The sequence below is a fragment of the Clarias gariepinus genome, chromosome 16 (assembly GCF_024256425.1).
Source record: "Clarias gariepinus isolate MV-2021 ecotype Netherlands chromosome 16, CGAR_prim_01v2, whole genome shotgun sequence".
Lineage (NCBI taxonomy): Eukaryota > Metazoa > Chordata > Actinopteri > Siluriformes > Clariidae > Clarias > Clarias gariepinus.
The window spans coordinates 23,254,372-23,271,818 of NC_071115.1; the positions used below are offsets into that span (position 1 = coordinate 23,254,372).

At 36.6% G+C, this 17,447-nt stretch overlaps 1 protein-coding gene across 2 annotated transcripts in view; it reads right to left on the minus strand.

Annotated features, from left to right (window-relative positions):
- The window catches only part of prkcbb (protein kinase C, beta b), a 138,184-nt gene that overhangs the window by 27,034 nt on the left and 93,703 nt on the right, over nucleotides 1-17,447 (minus strand). For both annotated transcript variants that reach the window (XM_053514397.1, XM_053514396.1), the window contains exons 12-16: nucleotides 10,827-10,889; nucleotides 10,433-10,571; nucleotides 6,299-6,379; nucleotides 6,096-6,203; nucleotides 4,792-4,932 (exon numbers count right to left, since the gene is read on the minus strand). In XM_053514397.1, coding sequence (XP_053370372.1) covers nucleotides 4,792-4,932; nucleotides 6,096-6,203; nucleotides 6,299-6,379; nucleotides 10,433-10,571; nucleotides 10,827-10,889 — 532 coding nt within the window. The remainder of the gene's footprint in view (nucleotides 1-4,791; nucleotides 4,933-6,095; nucleotides 6,204-6,298; nucleotides 6,380-10,432; nucleotides 10,572-10,826; nucleotides 10,890-17,447) is intronic.

Below are 17,447 nucleotides of genomic sequence, written 5' to 3' on the forward strand. Positions count from 1 at the left end.
TCATCCTAATATCCTCAATTTAATCTTTTTAGTGACACGAAATAACCTCTCACTTTAAGGAAGACAAACTACAAGAGTACAGGGTTCCTTGCCTTCGAGCCAAAAACATCTACGGCACAGTTTTATTTTAAGCTGCATTCGAAGATTGAAAAAATATCAATGTATTTAGAATCTAGACGTGTCCAGTTTCCGTGAGCTCAGAAGACCCTCGGATACAAGTACTGTTTTTTTGCACTATATTATACTGTATAAACACTTGAGACTACTTTGCATAAAAATCCCAGGAACAGTTTCTGAAATACATAAATCATCCCATCTGGAACCACAATCACACCATGAGGTCAGAGGTCACTTTTTTTGTTCTATTTTGATGTGAGCATTAACTGAAGTTCTTGACTTATCTGCATGATTTTATGCACTGCTCTGCTTCCACTTGACTAAGCTGCATGAACAAGCAGGTGAACCGGTTTTCCTAATAAAGTGACCAGGGAACACTTTAAAAAATACAGTATATCCCAATGTACAGTATAAAAGAAGTAATGAACTATCTATTGATCCTGCAGCCAGTCTGGAACTCTAACACATTCAATGCTCTTGTACCAGAGGTGAGGATGGTGAGCAGAACTACCTGGAAATTCAGGAAATTCTTTTGTGATCGATTTTAAAGCAGCAAGACAAAATCATGATCTCTCAAAAGCATTCGATAAACAGGGAGCTTAATTTCCCCCTGCATCGGAGTTCCGTGGTATTACGCTGACTCATAGACAATCAATTGCACATTACGGCTGAGACGTGTGGGTTACCATCCTCGGGCTAAAGGAACGCATTAATAAGGAGATTCCTGTGTTCGTGCTGTCATTATTCTTCAAATGACTGGAGCTAAAGATAATTTACCCAGATTTTTTTTTGTCGCAGGTTTCTTCCCTTGGCCGAATCTACCAAAAGGATCAAAATCTCTCTTGAAAATTAAGCAGTCAGGTTAGTCAGCTAGTTCGGTGACAAACAACACAGCCTCAAAACCTCAATAGGCAGCTCGTCACAGTCTTAGACATGAATAAGCATTTATTGTGACGTGACGTAGTATCGGCACATGCGTGACATGAACACAACACAAACACTCACTGACACATGAGAGAGCTTCCCATGGAAATGGCTTTCTCCTGTCTCTGTTGTCAGAGTTGTCTACTGTCAGATTCTCTTATGATCTGTCCGAGTCTATCCTTTTGCTATTTGACTGCTCTCTTCTGTCTCTCTTTCTGTCTAATGCATCACCAGCCGTATCTTTCTGTCAATAGGTCTTTCTTTTTTCTTTCTTGCTACAGTACATGCCTGTATACTGTATGTATTCTCCATTTTCAGCATCTATTATGACTGTGTTTAAGTCAAACCAGGAAACTGTCAAGCATAGTATGTTGATGAGACTCTGACTGTAGCAGCAGAAAAATACTTGAATGGTACAGATGTTTTAAACAAGGTCCCTGAATGACGTTCCCAAGCCAAGGTGGCTTAGACCCCACTGCAGTCCTTCTATAAGGAAAATCGATAGATAATTGTCATCAACTTGCGTCTGTCTGTGGGAATTGTTTACACAATTATTTAAGAACATCGCTTGTACATTGCAGGACCTCGGCTGGGAGTTATTGTGGTCCCATTTTCAAGTCCTGACCTACAGTATGTCCACGCCATTTCCACATGTTTGGAGCAGTAAAGGAATTCCTGGGAGGCTAGCGCTTTAGCTGCGAAAGCGAGAGGTCATGCCCTCTCCTGAACTAAAAACTATTTCGCTTAATGGTAAATGGTAAAAATAGCTTAATGGTATCCAAATACTGGTGAAATGCTGGGAGAAGTGCATTAGCGTAGCAGGGGATTATATAGAGAAATAAAGGGAAGTTTTACTCACTATTCACTTATTATTAAATGATTTTTTTTTTTAGACTTAAAGTCCCGGTTTGACTTGAACACTCGTTCTATCTATCTGTCTATCTCTGATTATATTTCATTCCATCTTATATTACAATAATAATGAAATAGGCATATTAATTACAATTATTACATATTTATTAGTATTCTAGAATAATTTACTCTCCGCTAGCACACAAAATAAACCTAGCATTAGTACTCAGTGCTAAATCACTGCTAACACTATGGAATATGCCATTGCTACGTCATGTATCATTTGTTACCATGATTTGCAATAAATTTTTTCTTAGATATAAAAAAAAAAAAACATACCATGTATGTAATATGGCTTTATTATTTCAGAACACTGTAGCTACCATTTGTGCATTACTCTACTTCAGACTATTATTAACTGGAATTTGATTAGCTAGCAGGCAACAGTAGCGTAGACATATGCTGTCTGGCTTTGTGTCAAATAATCCTGCATGTCATTCTTTGTTTTCATGTCAGTCATTTTATCAGTCTGTTCACCTTTTCTTCTGTCTTTCCTAACTGCACGCTGTAATTAGCACGAGTACTGTTGTTCGTGCTTATAGCTGGACACATTGCTTTACGCACAAAGCAGAACTACAGCCATTCACAGCTCTGCACGCACACACGCGCATACACACGTGCACACACACACACACACACTGCTATCTCGGTCTCACAGCCCACCCGAGAAAAACGCTGGATTTTCCCTCGTATCTCAAACAAACCACCTGCACACTGGGATAAAGTGTTGAGAAGTATAACGGAGAAGTAGGAAAATAGAAAAAGGAAAGGAAAATAAAAAAGATGTTTTACTAAACACTCGTAATTAGTCCTGACTTTTCCAAGTTGAAGAGTCAATTTTTAAGTTTGTCTCGATGAAAGAACCCAATGTGTTGATTGAGAAACAGCTAGAAGACAGGCTAATCAGACAAATACCCGAGAGAAGGCAAGACAGGCAGAAAGACAGAAGACAGAAGAAGAGGTAGAAGCAGAGAGGAGGGACAGAAAGGAGGAAGGAGAGAAAGACAGATTTGGGCATGTTTGTAGAATAGCTGTGTGTACAGTATGTCTGTATGATGTTATGCACATAACTCTAGGCAATTGTATTTGTGTGTGTGGACATGACAGTTGATTAGGTGACTTAAACCTACACTTATTTCTGGATCCACCTACCGCGCATAGTGTCACGTCGCTGAAATACAAAGGCATCTGTTGCTCTGCACACTTATAGCAGTGGATTGTTTGTGAGTTTATTCTTAGTTGGGCATTATAACTTCTATACCTTGACAAGCTCAAATCAAACATGTGCACTTGACTCATTACTGGACAAAAAGCAAAAAAACAACAACAAAAAAAAACCCTGCGAAAACAGTTTAGGCAATTGCATTCTGGCTTATTTACTTACGTCAATAATATTTCCATTTCTATTTATGGTGTTTGGCCGACATCCTCATCCTCATCATCATCATAAGTGTAACATTACAGAATCAGAGTGATCAGAGACATTTTAGTAGGAATTGTTGCTTGTCAAAATGTTGTGGTGACATTAATTTGGCAACATTACGGACGTTGGGATAACATAATTTTTAGATAGTCTTTGAAAGATCTACTTTGAAATCACGTCAGAACAACGTTGACTACATGACTAAGAGGATAGTGCTAAATAAGGGCACCTAACGCAATGTCGAAAAGCCTAAATTAATACCAAAAAGGTGGTCTGAGCAGGCCTGAAACTCGATGGTGAGAGAATTGTGTGCTTACTACTGGACCACAAGGGAACTCTCCATTATACTGCACTTCATGGCACACAATATGACCACAAATCGATTTCTGCTACTGTATATCCTTCTGATATCACCCAAATGACGATGGCTTCCCTGTTGAGTCTGCTTCCTCTTAAGGTTTCTTTCTATTGTCATCTCAGTGAGTTTTTCCTTGCCGCCAGCTCCTTTGGCTTACTCATCAGGGACAAACTGGTCATTATAATTTATACAGATTTCTTCTATTCCCATTCTTCTAACTTATTTCCATAATTAAACTGTTAACCATTGTTAAAAACACTATACGAACAAAATTGAGTTACATTTATTGAACTAAACATGAGATTGAAGCTTGTCCAGAAATGCGTATATACAACACCAAAAAATATATATTAAATTACCGGAATTTGGGAGCTAACATGCACCTCATCGTAATATTTCTGAAAGAAGTAAACATTACAACACTAAGAGATGTGTTACACAAAATACACACACGGTGTTTAGGAAGCTGTTGTGTCCGTCCCAATCTCTTACTGTTAATTCTAAACCCTTGTTAGAAACCTAAGGAAGCCGGGATGTGGTTCGAATAGATGTTAATTGGCATAAACACTTAAAATAAATGTTCAAATTACGCTGTTTTGAGGTATTTGCATTTGCAACATTGTGCTCGGCCCGTTCATTTAAAGTTATCTCCATGTCATTTTATCATCTCATTCAGCGCTAGTGGACTACTGATAGATACACTTTAGGTCTGATTCAAAAGTAGCTGTATGCTCATCAGTTTAGCTAGCTACACAAAAAGCCTCATTCTTGATCCTAGTCTATTAGTCTATCCAATGAGTATAAATAAACATCACTAAACTGAATGTTAGCCTCGTTCCGCATTGTCTTGTTGTGCTTATGGACAAGGTCTAGCCATTGGATTTCTTGCTCATCTCCTGAAGTAGTAATGCTCATATATATAAGCAGTTCATTTATCAATAACCGCAAATATGTGCATATTTGTATATTAATATACAGTATATTGTGCATATATATATTTGTGTGTGTGTGTGTGTGTGTGTGTGTGTGTATGTGTGTGTATGTGTATGAGACTTACAGCTTTGGGTTTAAATGGTGGTTGAACCTCTTTGCTCTCAAGCTTCTCCCAATCCATGTAACGGAAGAAACTATGCTCTCGGATGTCTCTCTCTCCCTCTGGGCCACACCCTAGACGTTTTCCAGGGTGCTTCGTCATCAACTACACACACATATACAGACAAATACATTTGTTTTATTTACACAAAAAATATAGTGAGCCTAAAGATGATTTTGATAACATGATGAAATCATTATGGCTGGCATTTTGATTTATTTTCACAAGAACAACAATATACAGTGGTGGCAAAAAATATTCAGATACCATATGCCATGTATTATAGTTCTCCATGTGCACACAACAGGTGATGTCACTAATTCATTCCAACCTACCTGGTTAGAAAAGTGTTGCTCAGTATGTTAGATACAGTATGTTAAAATTGTAGCCAATAGAAACCCAATAGAAAACTGTTGGACAATGGTGAAGAAAGCAGTAGCAATCAAGAAACCATCGTTGTACATGTACTGTATATTCGGTGAGCAATCAAACATGCATTAATTGAGCGAGTGACACCAGAGTACTGCAGATGTCCTTTTGACATTCTGTATGTCCTTCCTATAAACAGTTACCAGTTACTATCGTACCAAAGCCTTCATTTTATCTTAAACACCTCTCCTGTTATACTGAACTTTTAGCCCCCTAACACACAGTATGACCACTAATCAATCCCTGCTATCAGTTACCCCCCAAATGAGGACGGGTTCCCTGTTGAGTTTGGTTCCTTTCAAGGTTTCTTCCTACTGACAGGGAGAGTTTCTTTGCTACTGCTGCCCTCGGCTTGCTCATCAGGGACTAACTGATCGTGTTAATTTAGACATATTTCCCTTTTTTTCTGTTTGATTCTGTAAGGCAGCTTTGTGACAATAACCATTGTTAAAAGCGCTATAGAAATAAAATTTAACTGAATTGAACTCCATTCCAATAGAGCTCTATGCCAATATATCTGGATCCAGTAGGCTTTGAAGAATAAAGGCCTGATTGTTGTGAAGCAATTTAACTGCTTAAATTATTCTTATTACCTTGATCATCCTTGTTTTTAACTATTTGAGAAAATCATTAAAACATTTAATTTTTATCTTAATACTTTTGGCCACCACTGTACACAATAATTTAATTAATTCTTGCTTTTTACATACTATTATACATCTGCCTTAGCTATTATCATATCATCATATTATCAGCTGCCACTGATCCCCAGTGCTACAGTCCTAAGGTCCAAGAAATGATTTAGAACAGGTAAAGAAAAGCCCAAATGGGTTACGCACTCCTTTACAGATGGCCACTGCCTCCTTAGACATTGATTTCGGATATGACACATGATGCTCCATGATGGATTGGAACAGCTCATCCTCATCTTCTCCGTCAAACGGCGGCTGGGAAACAAAGAGAGGTAAAGGGATAACAGTAATCATAATATATACAGTAATAGATGAGTACGGTTAAGTCGGAGAGTGCGTGTCAGTTGTACCTGTCCAGCTAGCATTTCATACAGCAGCACCCCGAAGGCCCACCAGTCTACTGACTTCCCATACGGCTGATACGCGATGATCTAACACACACATATGCAGATATCAGTTGTAAGACAACCTGGACATACAGTACAATACAGATTAAAATCTGCTGTGCATTAAAAGGATGTAAGAGGCTAGAGGAAAAAATGTCCACTCATTAACTCCATTGAAGCAGATAAGAGCACAATATAAAAGAAATGCAGGTTCAGGAAAACAAAACTTACAGCTTTAGATAATCAGCATGTTGAACCAGAGATACAGTACATACACCGAGATAGATAGCAATGCACTACTATTCAGGATTGTAAAACTTTTATTATGCCAGTCATTCTTTAACAAGTTTCAGATTTGCTCAGCATCTTTTGTTATACTTCTGTTTCAGTTTTAGCTACAGTAAATTGGACTCCTAGCTTAAAGTGATTTAGACTAATTTGTTCCAGTGGTAACTGAGTTAAGACACTTACACGGTGTTAGCCTAAGTTATTTCAGCTTTGGCTAATCCGAGCCACTTTAAGCCTAAGGACAAATAACTGTTATGTTAGTTCTCTGTCAGTTTTAGGCTTTTAAAGATACAGTATGGACCACTTTATTGAGCCCTTAGTCTTTTGTAGACTGCACAAATATAACACAGTGCTATTTTTTATGAAACAATCCTGTTTTTTTTTTATTTATTAATTAATACGTTTTTCAACCTTTGCCAGACCAGGTAATTCTGTCGGATAATTCTGGCACAGGTTTTCCATTAGATGCTCTTTCTGCCACAACCCACTAATTTTTCTGGCCTAGCTTATGATGCTTCTATGAATCCACGGGTTAAACGTCATGCAATCATCAAAAAGCTTAAGAAATGCCTTTATTGTGCTAAAATCAATCCCAAATAAACCGACCTACCACATACATACTGTACAGCCTTATTTAGAAAGACTTTGATTGAGAACAAAGACAAAAAAGGTAAAAACATACTGTACAGTATGAATTCTTCTGTATTACTACAGTGTAGAAGCAATGTCGCAAAAATGAATTATGTCATCATTATAAAGCAAAAACTAATATGGCTGACGCATGAGTGTAATTAGCTTACAGGATAGATGTGCTTAACATAATAGTGTTAGTTTATGGCTCCCGCAAAAATGACAATGTGAGTCAGGAAGAAACTCAACTCTCAGTAGAGCCACTTCATATGATAATTGTTTAATAAGAGGAAAGTGTTGGTGCAATATACAGGTATGAAAATGTATCAATCCCTAACAGTTTGCATTAGTTTTTTAAATGCTTTTGTACAACATTGTAGAACATGGTTCTGAGTGTTATGAAAAGGCACAGATCTAAAATGTTGTGCAATGTAAAGTTAATGTCAAAGAAAAGTTTCTTTTTGGTTTTTGTGAATTTTTTACAGTGATACTCAGTAGGAAGAAGGCTGAATATCTGTTTTTCTCACGCTGTTTATTCACCTCCCCACAGTCGCATGCCACATTTGATTAAACCACCTTCACCTTTTGTTTTACTGAAGTTGTTGTACATTTATTTTTTTAATAGAAAAAATGAAGCATGCTCTTAGGCTTTAACATGAGCACCAATGTGATGTGTCTCTCCTGAAATATATTATCAAGCTTCATACAAGGAGCCTGGTGTGCATTTTTTGTCACTCCTAACCCCAGCTGTGGATGCTTCAGAGACACACAGAAGTGACAGGATGAATACTTTAGTGGCTAACCACCCCCTATCTTTATCTAAGTTGTTAGAGAAACTGTTTTGCTGCCTTCAAAATAGATAATGATGATGATGATGATGATGATAATTGTGCAGAGGAATCACAAGCATTTTGAGCAAGAAGACACAAATCAGCATTGAGTGTTGAGCGTCGACTGTTGACTTGAATGTTTGGGTTGCATTGAAGTTCCTTGTGTTTCTGTTGTGCATGTGCTAGATATACTGTATGAGTGAAGAATAATGTGGTGCATTTTCTTGTTGTTCACGCAGACAACGGTGACCCTTTACTTTAAGTGTTTACATTTTAAAAAGACGTCAGCAGAAACAGATATATTAGTGGTAGAAAACTTTCAACAGAATGCTTTTACAATTCATACAAAGGTAACAACTTTGTCTTCGATTTGCAGCAGTACATTGGTCTGAAACATAAGAAATCTCAAAGGAGCCAGCCATTACTCACTACTTTACTAACAAATCTTATGTTTGTCCATGATCTGTTCCCGGATACGGGGGACAAGCCACCGACATTGCCTTCATTATAATTACCATTAAGGACTGGCTGCCTTTCACAAACTATCTGGAGACACACATGAACTCTTGTAATTATATTATACACCATAAAATAGTTCCACGCTTCAGACCTTATGAGTCATTCGTCACCTAGACCACTTCCAGTGAGCTTTTTTGCAAACATGGTTTGGACGTTCGTTCTACATCACATCCATAACTGGTGTAAACAGAGCACAGTGGGGTGATATGGCTTTAACACTGGAGCTGAAAGCATTTCCATTAAAATATACACAGACCTGCTCTGATCCCCAAAGCATTTCCTCTATTGACTTTAAAAACTTTAGTCTGTGGTATCTCATCCACCTCTCGGTTATGCATTTTTAACAAATAACAGAACAGTGTCACAGCAAAATGCTATAAACTCTATTTTTTCTCATGCACACAAGGTCGTCTACAACAAATTATTAATATAAAACCACTATATAGTGAGGCAAAAAGTATTTTGTCAGCCAACAATTGTGCAAGTTCTCCCACCAAAAAGATGAAAGAGGCCTGTAATTTTCATCAGAGGTACTGTATACCTCAACTATGAGAGACAAAATAATAATAAAAAATCCATAAAATCCCATTGCAGGATTTTTTAATAATTTGTTTTAAAATTATAGTGGAAAATAAGTATTTGGTCAATAACAAAATTTCATCTCAATACTTTGTTATATGCCCTTTGTTGGCAAGTACAGAGCTCAAACATTTTCTGTAAGTCTTCACAAGGTTTTCACAGACAGGACGACTGATCCTTGTAAAGGAAAGAATGAATGAGGCCATGTATCGTGAGATTTTGAGTGAAAACCTCCTTCCATCAGCAAGGGCATTGAAGCTGGGTCTTTCAGCATGACAATGATTCCAAACACACTGCTCGGGCAACGAAAAAGTGGCCTTCGTAAGAAGCATTTCAAGGTCCTGGAGCGGCCTAGCCAGTCTCCAGATCTCAACCCCATAGAAAATCTTTGGAGGGAGTTGAGAGGCCGTGTTGCCCAGAGACAGCCCCCAAAGCATCACTGCTCAAGAGGAGATCTGCATGGAGGAATGGGCCAAAATACCAGCAACAGTGTGTGAAAACCTTGTAAGGACTTGACAGAAAACGTTTGACCTCTGTCTTTGCCAAAAAACTGCCACTGCAGTCACCCCAGCATTCATGAACTACAGGTGTGCATTTCTTAACATTAAATCAAGCCTTTATTTGTCACATATACTGTACATTACTGCAAAGTGAAATTCTGTCCCAGGTTGGGGACTGGGGTCAGAGCATACGTCTGAATGCCTTGGACATTAGGATGTTGTTTGAACACTATGTTTTACAAAGCTATGTATGATACTGTAGTGTACAGTAAGTATTACTGTAAGTTAGCTTGTAGTGCAAGCTTCTTGATCACTTCTGAATCAAGGTGGGTAATGATGCTGTAAACTGAAGTTTTCATATTGTTTTTAATGTTTCTCATAATTTTTAACAATCTTTGTAATTAATGCACAACTGCAGATTAATTTATCGATTATGACAATTGGATGGACTTATCTACTGTATGTTTGCAAAATCCCACAAAATTGACTCTGAAGTACTATAACCCAACTAATTCTGCTATACTATTTAGTCATTTGTACTTTTTAACAGCCATGTCACATGTCACATATTACCAGTTTGCAATTCTTCTTGCATTATTGAAAAATATATATATATGTTTTTCTCGAAAATCTGGACATGGCTGTCTGGTACAACTTCAAATTCTAATGGTTAATGTTAATGTGATACTGTAACAGGCAATTCCCATGCACAACACATATACTGTAAGCTGTAAACACACATGCACACAAACCTCAGGAGCGATGTAGTCCGGAGTACCGCAGAAAGTTTTGGTGGTGATGCCCTCTAACATGTTCTCCTTACACATTCCAAAATCTGCGATCTTAATGTGACCTTCAGCATCCAGCATTACATTATCTAACTTCAGATCCCTACAGGAGAGACAGAGAGGGTAAAAGGCGTTGTTACATTATCCCCAACTTGTTTATCCAGACAATAACTTCTTGTTTCTTTTTATCTCAAGACTCGAGATACACATCATACTTATCTGGTCATATACTACAAGTATGTCTGAACCCAGACTTTTATTTCATGGTGCACACTTAAAACTTGAATTAATGCTTCTGTAAAAAAAAAATAATAATAATAAAAGAAATGTGTCAATGTGTTTACAGCTATTTACTCACCTGTAAATTATGCCTTTAGAGTGCAAGAAGAACAGGCCTATGGCAATCTCTGCAGAATAGAACCTACACACACACACACACACACACACAAACACACACATTTTATATTTTACTATTATATTTTAAGACTATATACTTTTTATTTGACTATATAGTCCCTGAGGGCCAGGAATGTTTCAGATTGAACACTTCTTTGCACTAAATAGATATGACGAATCAAAGCACAATGCTTTAAATCACTGTACAGAAAAAAAAAATAACTGCCCATTGTACAACCTGAAATGGGCATATAAACACACACTCACATACACAATGCAATTCCATTTCCTTGATTTTATGCCATTGTCAATATACAGTAAATTGTATATTCAGTTTACTACACTGACATGCGAAATAAAAAGTTCATTTACTTCTGTTTTTTTATTCCTCCTCCAGATTTGTTTTTGCTCCTGTCCATAGAAAACTATTATTTATATTTCTTTATGCAAAAAATAAAGCGCTGTATACAGTAACATATATAAATATAAAAAATGCATGTTGTTTAACTGAGAAATGTTTAGATATTATTCGGAGTAGTTTTAATTTATTAGAGAACCATTTGTACATGCTATACTTCTAATTTATATATTATCATATAAATCTAAAATGTGATGTAATACAGTATAAAATTCTCTCTTTTATGCTACATTGGATTGCCATTGACAATAAGCTTAAATAGCAATAAGCGTTATTTAACTCCACACTGTCGTTTGCCGCCAAGTCTAAATACAGCCAAAATAAATAAAGTCCAATAATTGGTTTTTGATTTAGAACCACGTGCAGCAAAAAAATAATAATAATTTCACACGCATGTTACTATTCAAATTTTCATATATTTTTAAATTCATGCTCAGAACATATTCAGACCATTGACAACAAAAAACAACAACATAAAAGGTGACCTATTATGGAAACTTCTCTGTTTAGCCATTTTAAGACATTTTAATTGGTCTCCAGAGTGCCTTTTTCGATTCCTCCCTAATGTGACCTCATACAAGGGTAGCCCCTCCCACAGCTTGTTTCTCAACTCTGCTGTTCTCTGCTGGGCATGGCGTAGCAGTAGCTCATTTACATAGACACTGAAATGGCACATTTAAACGAGGAGTGAGACTATGGAATGAAAAAAAAAAGCATTGTTTTTTGGATGTTTGTGTATTAACAGACACTTTGGGGATCTCTGAATCCTGTGTTTATTGTGACCTTTAAATTAGATACTCAAGGTTAAGTCACACTCATTTTTGGCTTGAACAAAATGAAACAGTAAATCGATGAAACTTTTCTAACAGTAGAGTTTTGGCTTCATCAGCAATACTAAATAATTTTTTTAAGTTTTTAATAATTCAAAGTCTGAAAGAAATTGCTTGAGACAAATAAGACAATACACCTTAGTGCTATTAAATCGAATGTAACAGAAAGGTAAAATGGCAAAAAATCTGACAGAATTCAGTTCCATTTTATGATGAATGTAATGTCACAAACTGTTGAAAAAAGGTTAATCCGGCTTGTTCAGAAAGGTATCAGAACACCTAGTGCATCACAGCCTGACACATATGGGGCTCAGTAGGCAAAAAGTTCAAGGTTGTTTACCCATTTTTCCCAGATCCCAATCCAATCCATCTTCAATAGATTGCGCCAGACAAACAAGTCTGATCCACGGAACCTCATCTCACAACCCACAGCACCCAAAGGACCGCCACTAACATCCCAGTGCCAGACACCACAGCACACCCCCAAAGGTCCCATGGAGCATTTCTGCATAATACTGTATTTCTTATTGAAGCAAAATCGAGTTAACTTTTTAAATGAAATTTGACAACTCTACAGTAGCTTCTCCATGTCTTAACTCCCTCTTTCTTTCTATGCTTTTGTCTTATTTTCCCCCTCCTACATTTGTCTGTCTGTTAAAAAGAGAAGAGGAAAGCGTCCTCTGCAGAGAAGGAATAAATGTAAAAAAAACTGCTCACTGGAGCGAGAGAAGAAATAGTAAGAGAAAGAATGAAAGCGAGGGAGACATCTGAAGAGATTAAAGGTCAGCACAGTCACCCTATGTTTCAGCATAGCCTTTATTCTCTCTCTCTATCTCTAATTTCTTCTCTCGTTTCATTCCGGTTGCTGTGCTTTTCCTTTCAGGAAGTAATTTATGGTTCAAATCGAAAATAAACAGCAAGAGTGAGGGATAAATGGCTTGGACTAGAGGTGTGTGAGAAAGAAAATAGGCTTTTCTTTACCTACACTTGTCCTCATTCACACCTAATCAACCAGCACTAGACAGGATGAGAGGTCAGATAGAGAGAAGCAGGCAAAAAAAAAAAAAAAAAGAGAGAGACAAACACATATTGACCGAGGGAAAGACAGAGAGTGTTCAGGACTCTCTGTGGCTCTGTCCCAAATAGTGGGTCGAACTGTGGTACAGTGTATTGCTTACAGGAAGAAGTTTTGGGAGGCTAAAACCCAACATTCCTTGTGGCGATGCACTTCCTGTGGTTTAATTCGAAACTTAGAAAACTGGAAGACAACAAAGGCAAGAAAAACACTCCTGGAGACGACTTGAGGAAGAAACCTTGAAAGGAACCAAATTCAAAAGGGAACCCATCTTCATCTGAGTGAAACCCTTTCTATGACAGATCAAAAGTGCAGTTGTATAACAGGAATTATACAACAGTTAGTTCTGACAGTTAGTCACTTCCACAAGTGATATGATAAAGCATAAAGGCACTGAAAACTAACTAACAGCTCCGCCAGTCATGGTTAAACAGTTCCACCAGTTGGCGGAGCAAAATAACTGGTTAAATAATATAACTAATCCTAATCTGTTAAAAAAAATGGTGTGTGTATGGAGCTGAGTGTTATTCAGCAAAACACTCGGGGTCGTTCTGTTTTGCTGAATATCAATACTGTGATATCTTCGATTATAAAACCACATCACACCCATGCAGATATTCAGTACAACAGCACTAAACCTCTCATGTGATATTGCTTGAATGTGTTATACTTGGTATAGGGAGCAGCAGTGAATTCGTAGTACATTCAGCACCGCTGTTTGTGAGAAACTGCTCGTGCATGTACACACATGTAAAAAGTCCAGTAAACAATGTCAACAGAGTCACTGGTTTACTGTACGTTCGCTACAGTAAACAAAGCTGATGTCAAACCAAGAAGCCTGGCACACACACAATGACACCATCGGCAAAGGTGACGTTACAACAAGCCAAAATCTGTTTCCTCTGTGCACACAACACCACTTCAAAAGGAATTCTGGAAAAAATCTTCATTTTGGGGGAAGTTTTCTAAAAACTCAGTTTTCAACGACCAAAACTGTGTTTATATGTCGATAAAACACTCCGTTTTTAAAAATACCCAGCTATGTGTGGACATGGCCTTAGTTAAGGTCACCAACAGTTCCCTGATGGAGACTCGGGTACAAAACTCTTCATAAACGCTTCAGCCCTAAAAATATTCAAGAGATTGCAATCACAAACCTTATATAAAAACTGTCTGCATCAATGCAGTTCAAAGCTGTCTTCATGAATATGAAGTAAAACCATCCTCAGTTATCACATCTTTAGGCAGACCACACGGGGCCTTCCTCAGCAGCAGTGAGTGGCCCTCATGCAGAGATATTTCTTTTCCAAGTATTTCACTTACTGTAGCTTGAAATTTCTTTTGGTCCATAATTGACTGTGCTTGCAAGTTCAACTACTTAAAAAAAAAAAAAAATTCATTGCATGCTTAATGCTGGGAAATTAATAACAATGTGAATTCAGCAATGAATTCGTTTGATTTCTTTACTATTAGCAAGGAGAAACTAACATGAGTGAACAGATTAACTACAGAAAAAAAAGGTGAAAGTGAATGATAAATAAGAAACATACAGTACTAAAGCAGCTATTTATAGGTTATGTGCATTATGTGCATTTTTGATACTAAATACAATATAATGTAAAAGCAAGAAACTTTAAAAATAAAACATAAATAAATGAAATAAAAAACAGAATATGAATCTAGTGCTGTATATTGGTAAGATATTGATAGGATATGAATAGTCCTAGCTATAATTATAAATACTGTATATACTGTAACCACCCCAAACCCATAATCATTTAGAAAATGTGACAAGTTACATCAAATCATGTATGAAGTTGTATTTTGGCTGATTTGGTTTATGCATGTTTCAAATTCCTCGTTTAATATGCTCCACTGTGATATCAAGTTAATATCCGGTTGCTGAGATATGGCCAGGTCAAGGTTGTTCCTCAAGAAGCGCCTCAAAAAAAATCTTTTGATATCCTTTATATTATATATAATATTTTGATATTGTGCTTCTCTTAAGAATTTGCACAGAACTTCACAACATGCATGTTTCTGGAAAAAAATGTGCTTAATTTTCTTAACTTTAGACTATTACTCAAGCCTATTATTTAACAAAATAATTATTTATTTTAATAATGAAATAAAGTCATTTACAGTAGTCACAATATTCCACTGTATTTCGAAATTTAATTTATTTACAATAAAAAAAATCGAAACTGTATTACGTTCGTGTTTGTGTACGCGGAACGCTGGACTAACGAGTGTCTGATTTGAAGCTGAGCTCTAACCGATTTTTTCAAATCATCCTTGGGGCGCAGCACTGTGCGCTGTACGTGGTTCAAATCCTCCCACTTTTGTTCTTAGCAAATCAATTTGCTCATTTGGGTTCATGTGATTGGACTATTTTCAACAAATCTAATTAACAATCAGCAAATTGTTAGTTAATGTATTGAATAGTGATTGACGAAGCCTGATAAATATGAGATATACAATTCCGAAATTGCTTTGCTAAAATTCGCCTTCGCAAGGATGAAGAAAGAAAAAAACATTGGGCCAGATCGACCAGGAAAAGAGCTTGGACCAGATCAACCTTAGCAAAAGAATTTTGCGCCAGCCGCCACTGATTAAATGTCTGATTATGGTCCAAAGCCATAAACTTTTCATTAAGGAGCATTCAAGTTAAAGTAAAAAAAAAAAAAAAGGTAAAATAACTTTTGTGTGTTATTTTTAAAATAACTTTTGTGAGTAATTACTTTGTATAGAGCTTGCCTGTACGTCATTTAATACACTGATTTTAACAACACATTTATTTGAGGTTGCACCTTATCATATATTTCAGATATATAGTACGTAATATGGATATTTCAAGATATATCTTTTTTTAGTTGCTTATCAAAGCATATTGTTCTTTAGAATATGCATTAATATACAAATAAATTAATAAATATATAAAATAAATGTATGGAAACTATATTTAGCATGCTTTATTCTAGTTATAGCTACAGAAGTCTGGCCACACCTGTCAAACCCAAATTGCAATGTACTGACTGAATAATAATAATATTAAAGTTATTGATGTATTCAAACAAATATCATAGTCTGTGTTTATTCGGCTTTCAGAAATTAAAATCAAATGTTAAGACATAAACCTAGTGTGTGTGTGTGTGTGTCTGTGTGTGTGTCTGTGTGTATGTGCGTGTCCTCATTAACTGAAGGTCGTTCTGCAGTGGCAGTAAAAGCAGCACTGTAGGGGTCTGAGTATATCTATTTTCTCATTCTTTGTCCTTTTATCAGTTTCATTTTCTACCCAAATTCAAGACTGTGAAGGAATGTCAGAAAGACACTTGCTCTACAACAGAAAAAAAGAGAGACACAACAAGATAGAGGAATAGAGAGAAATCAAACACAGAAAGAGATGCAGAGAAAGTGGAAAGTACTGTAAAGAGAGTTGAGGTAATACAAAAACTGAGCGCATGAGTATTCAGAGCTTATATGTACTGTAACTGTAGACTTACAATCATTTAGTGCTGTTTATGGCACAGGGCAGAGATTGATTAAAACACAGGGGTGTCTTTTAATTCTCATGCTTAACCCTGTCTTCTCTTTATCATATCTACAGTACAATACTTTTTACACACCAACGCAACCAGTGCTTACATTACAAGCATGCATGAAACTTACAGTACAGTAGGTACCTAGAAAAAATTTGACCATGGTACAGTATAGGTACTGTACCACTGCATTTTTGACAGTACCTTGGTACTCATTTTCTGATATAGTACATGAACCACACTAGGGTACTACAGTGTGGTATATAGGTATACCATGTAGTGTAGTATGGTATTATGGACAGTCAAAATATGTTACACATGTTTTTGCACCATAATAGTAATTTTTATAAAGCATGGTACACCACTGGATGGCTGTAACATTAATAAAATACCATAGTTTATGTGGAAATTCTAAATTTTTGCAAACAATATTATGGTGCTGTCTGTACTTTACCATCCCAGTAGTATGTACTGGATAATCTTATATGGTACAGCATGTACAAACAGACCATATTACCAGTACCATATGGTATTTACCAGGGCAGAGTGGTACACACCTTGGTACTACCATAGTACCAACTAAAGTGCCACAGTGCCTACTCTGATATTTAATAATGTACAGTGATTTATACCACAATACTACCACAGCTAAAGTGCCATATATATATATATATATATATATATATATATATATATATATATATATATACAATGGTACTTT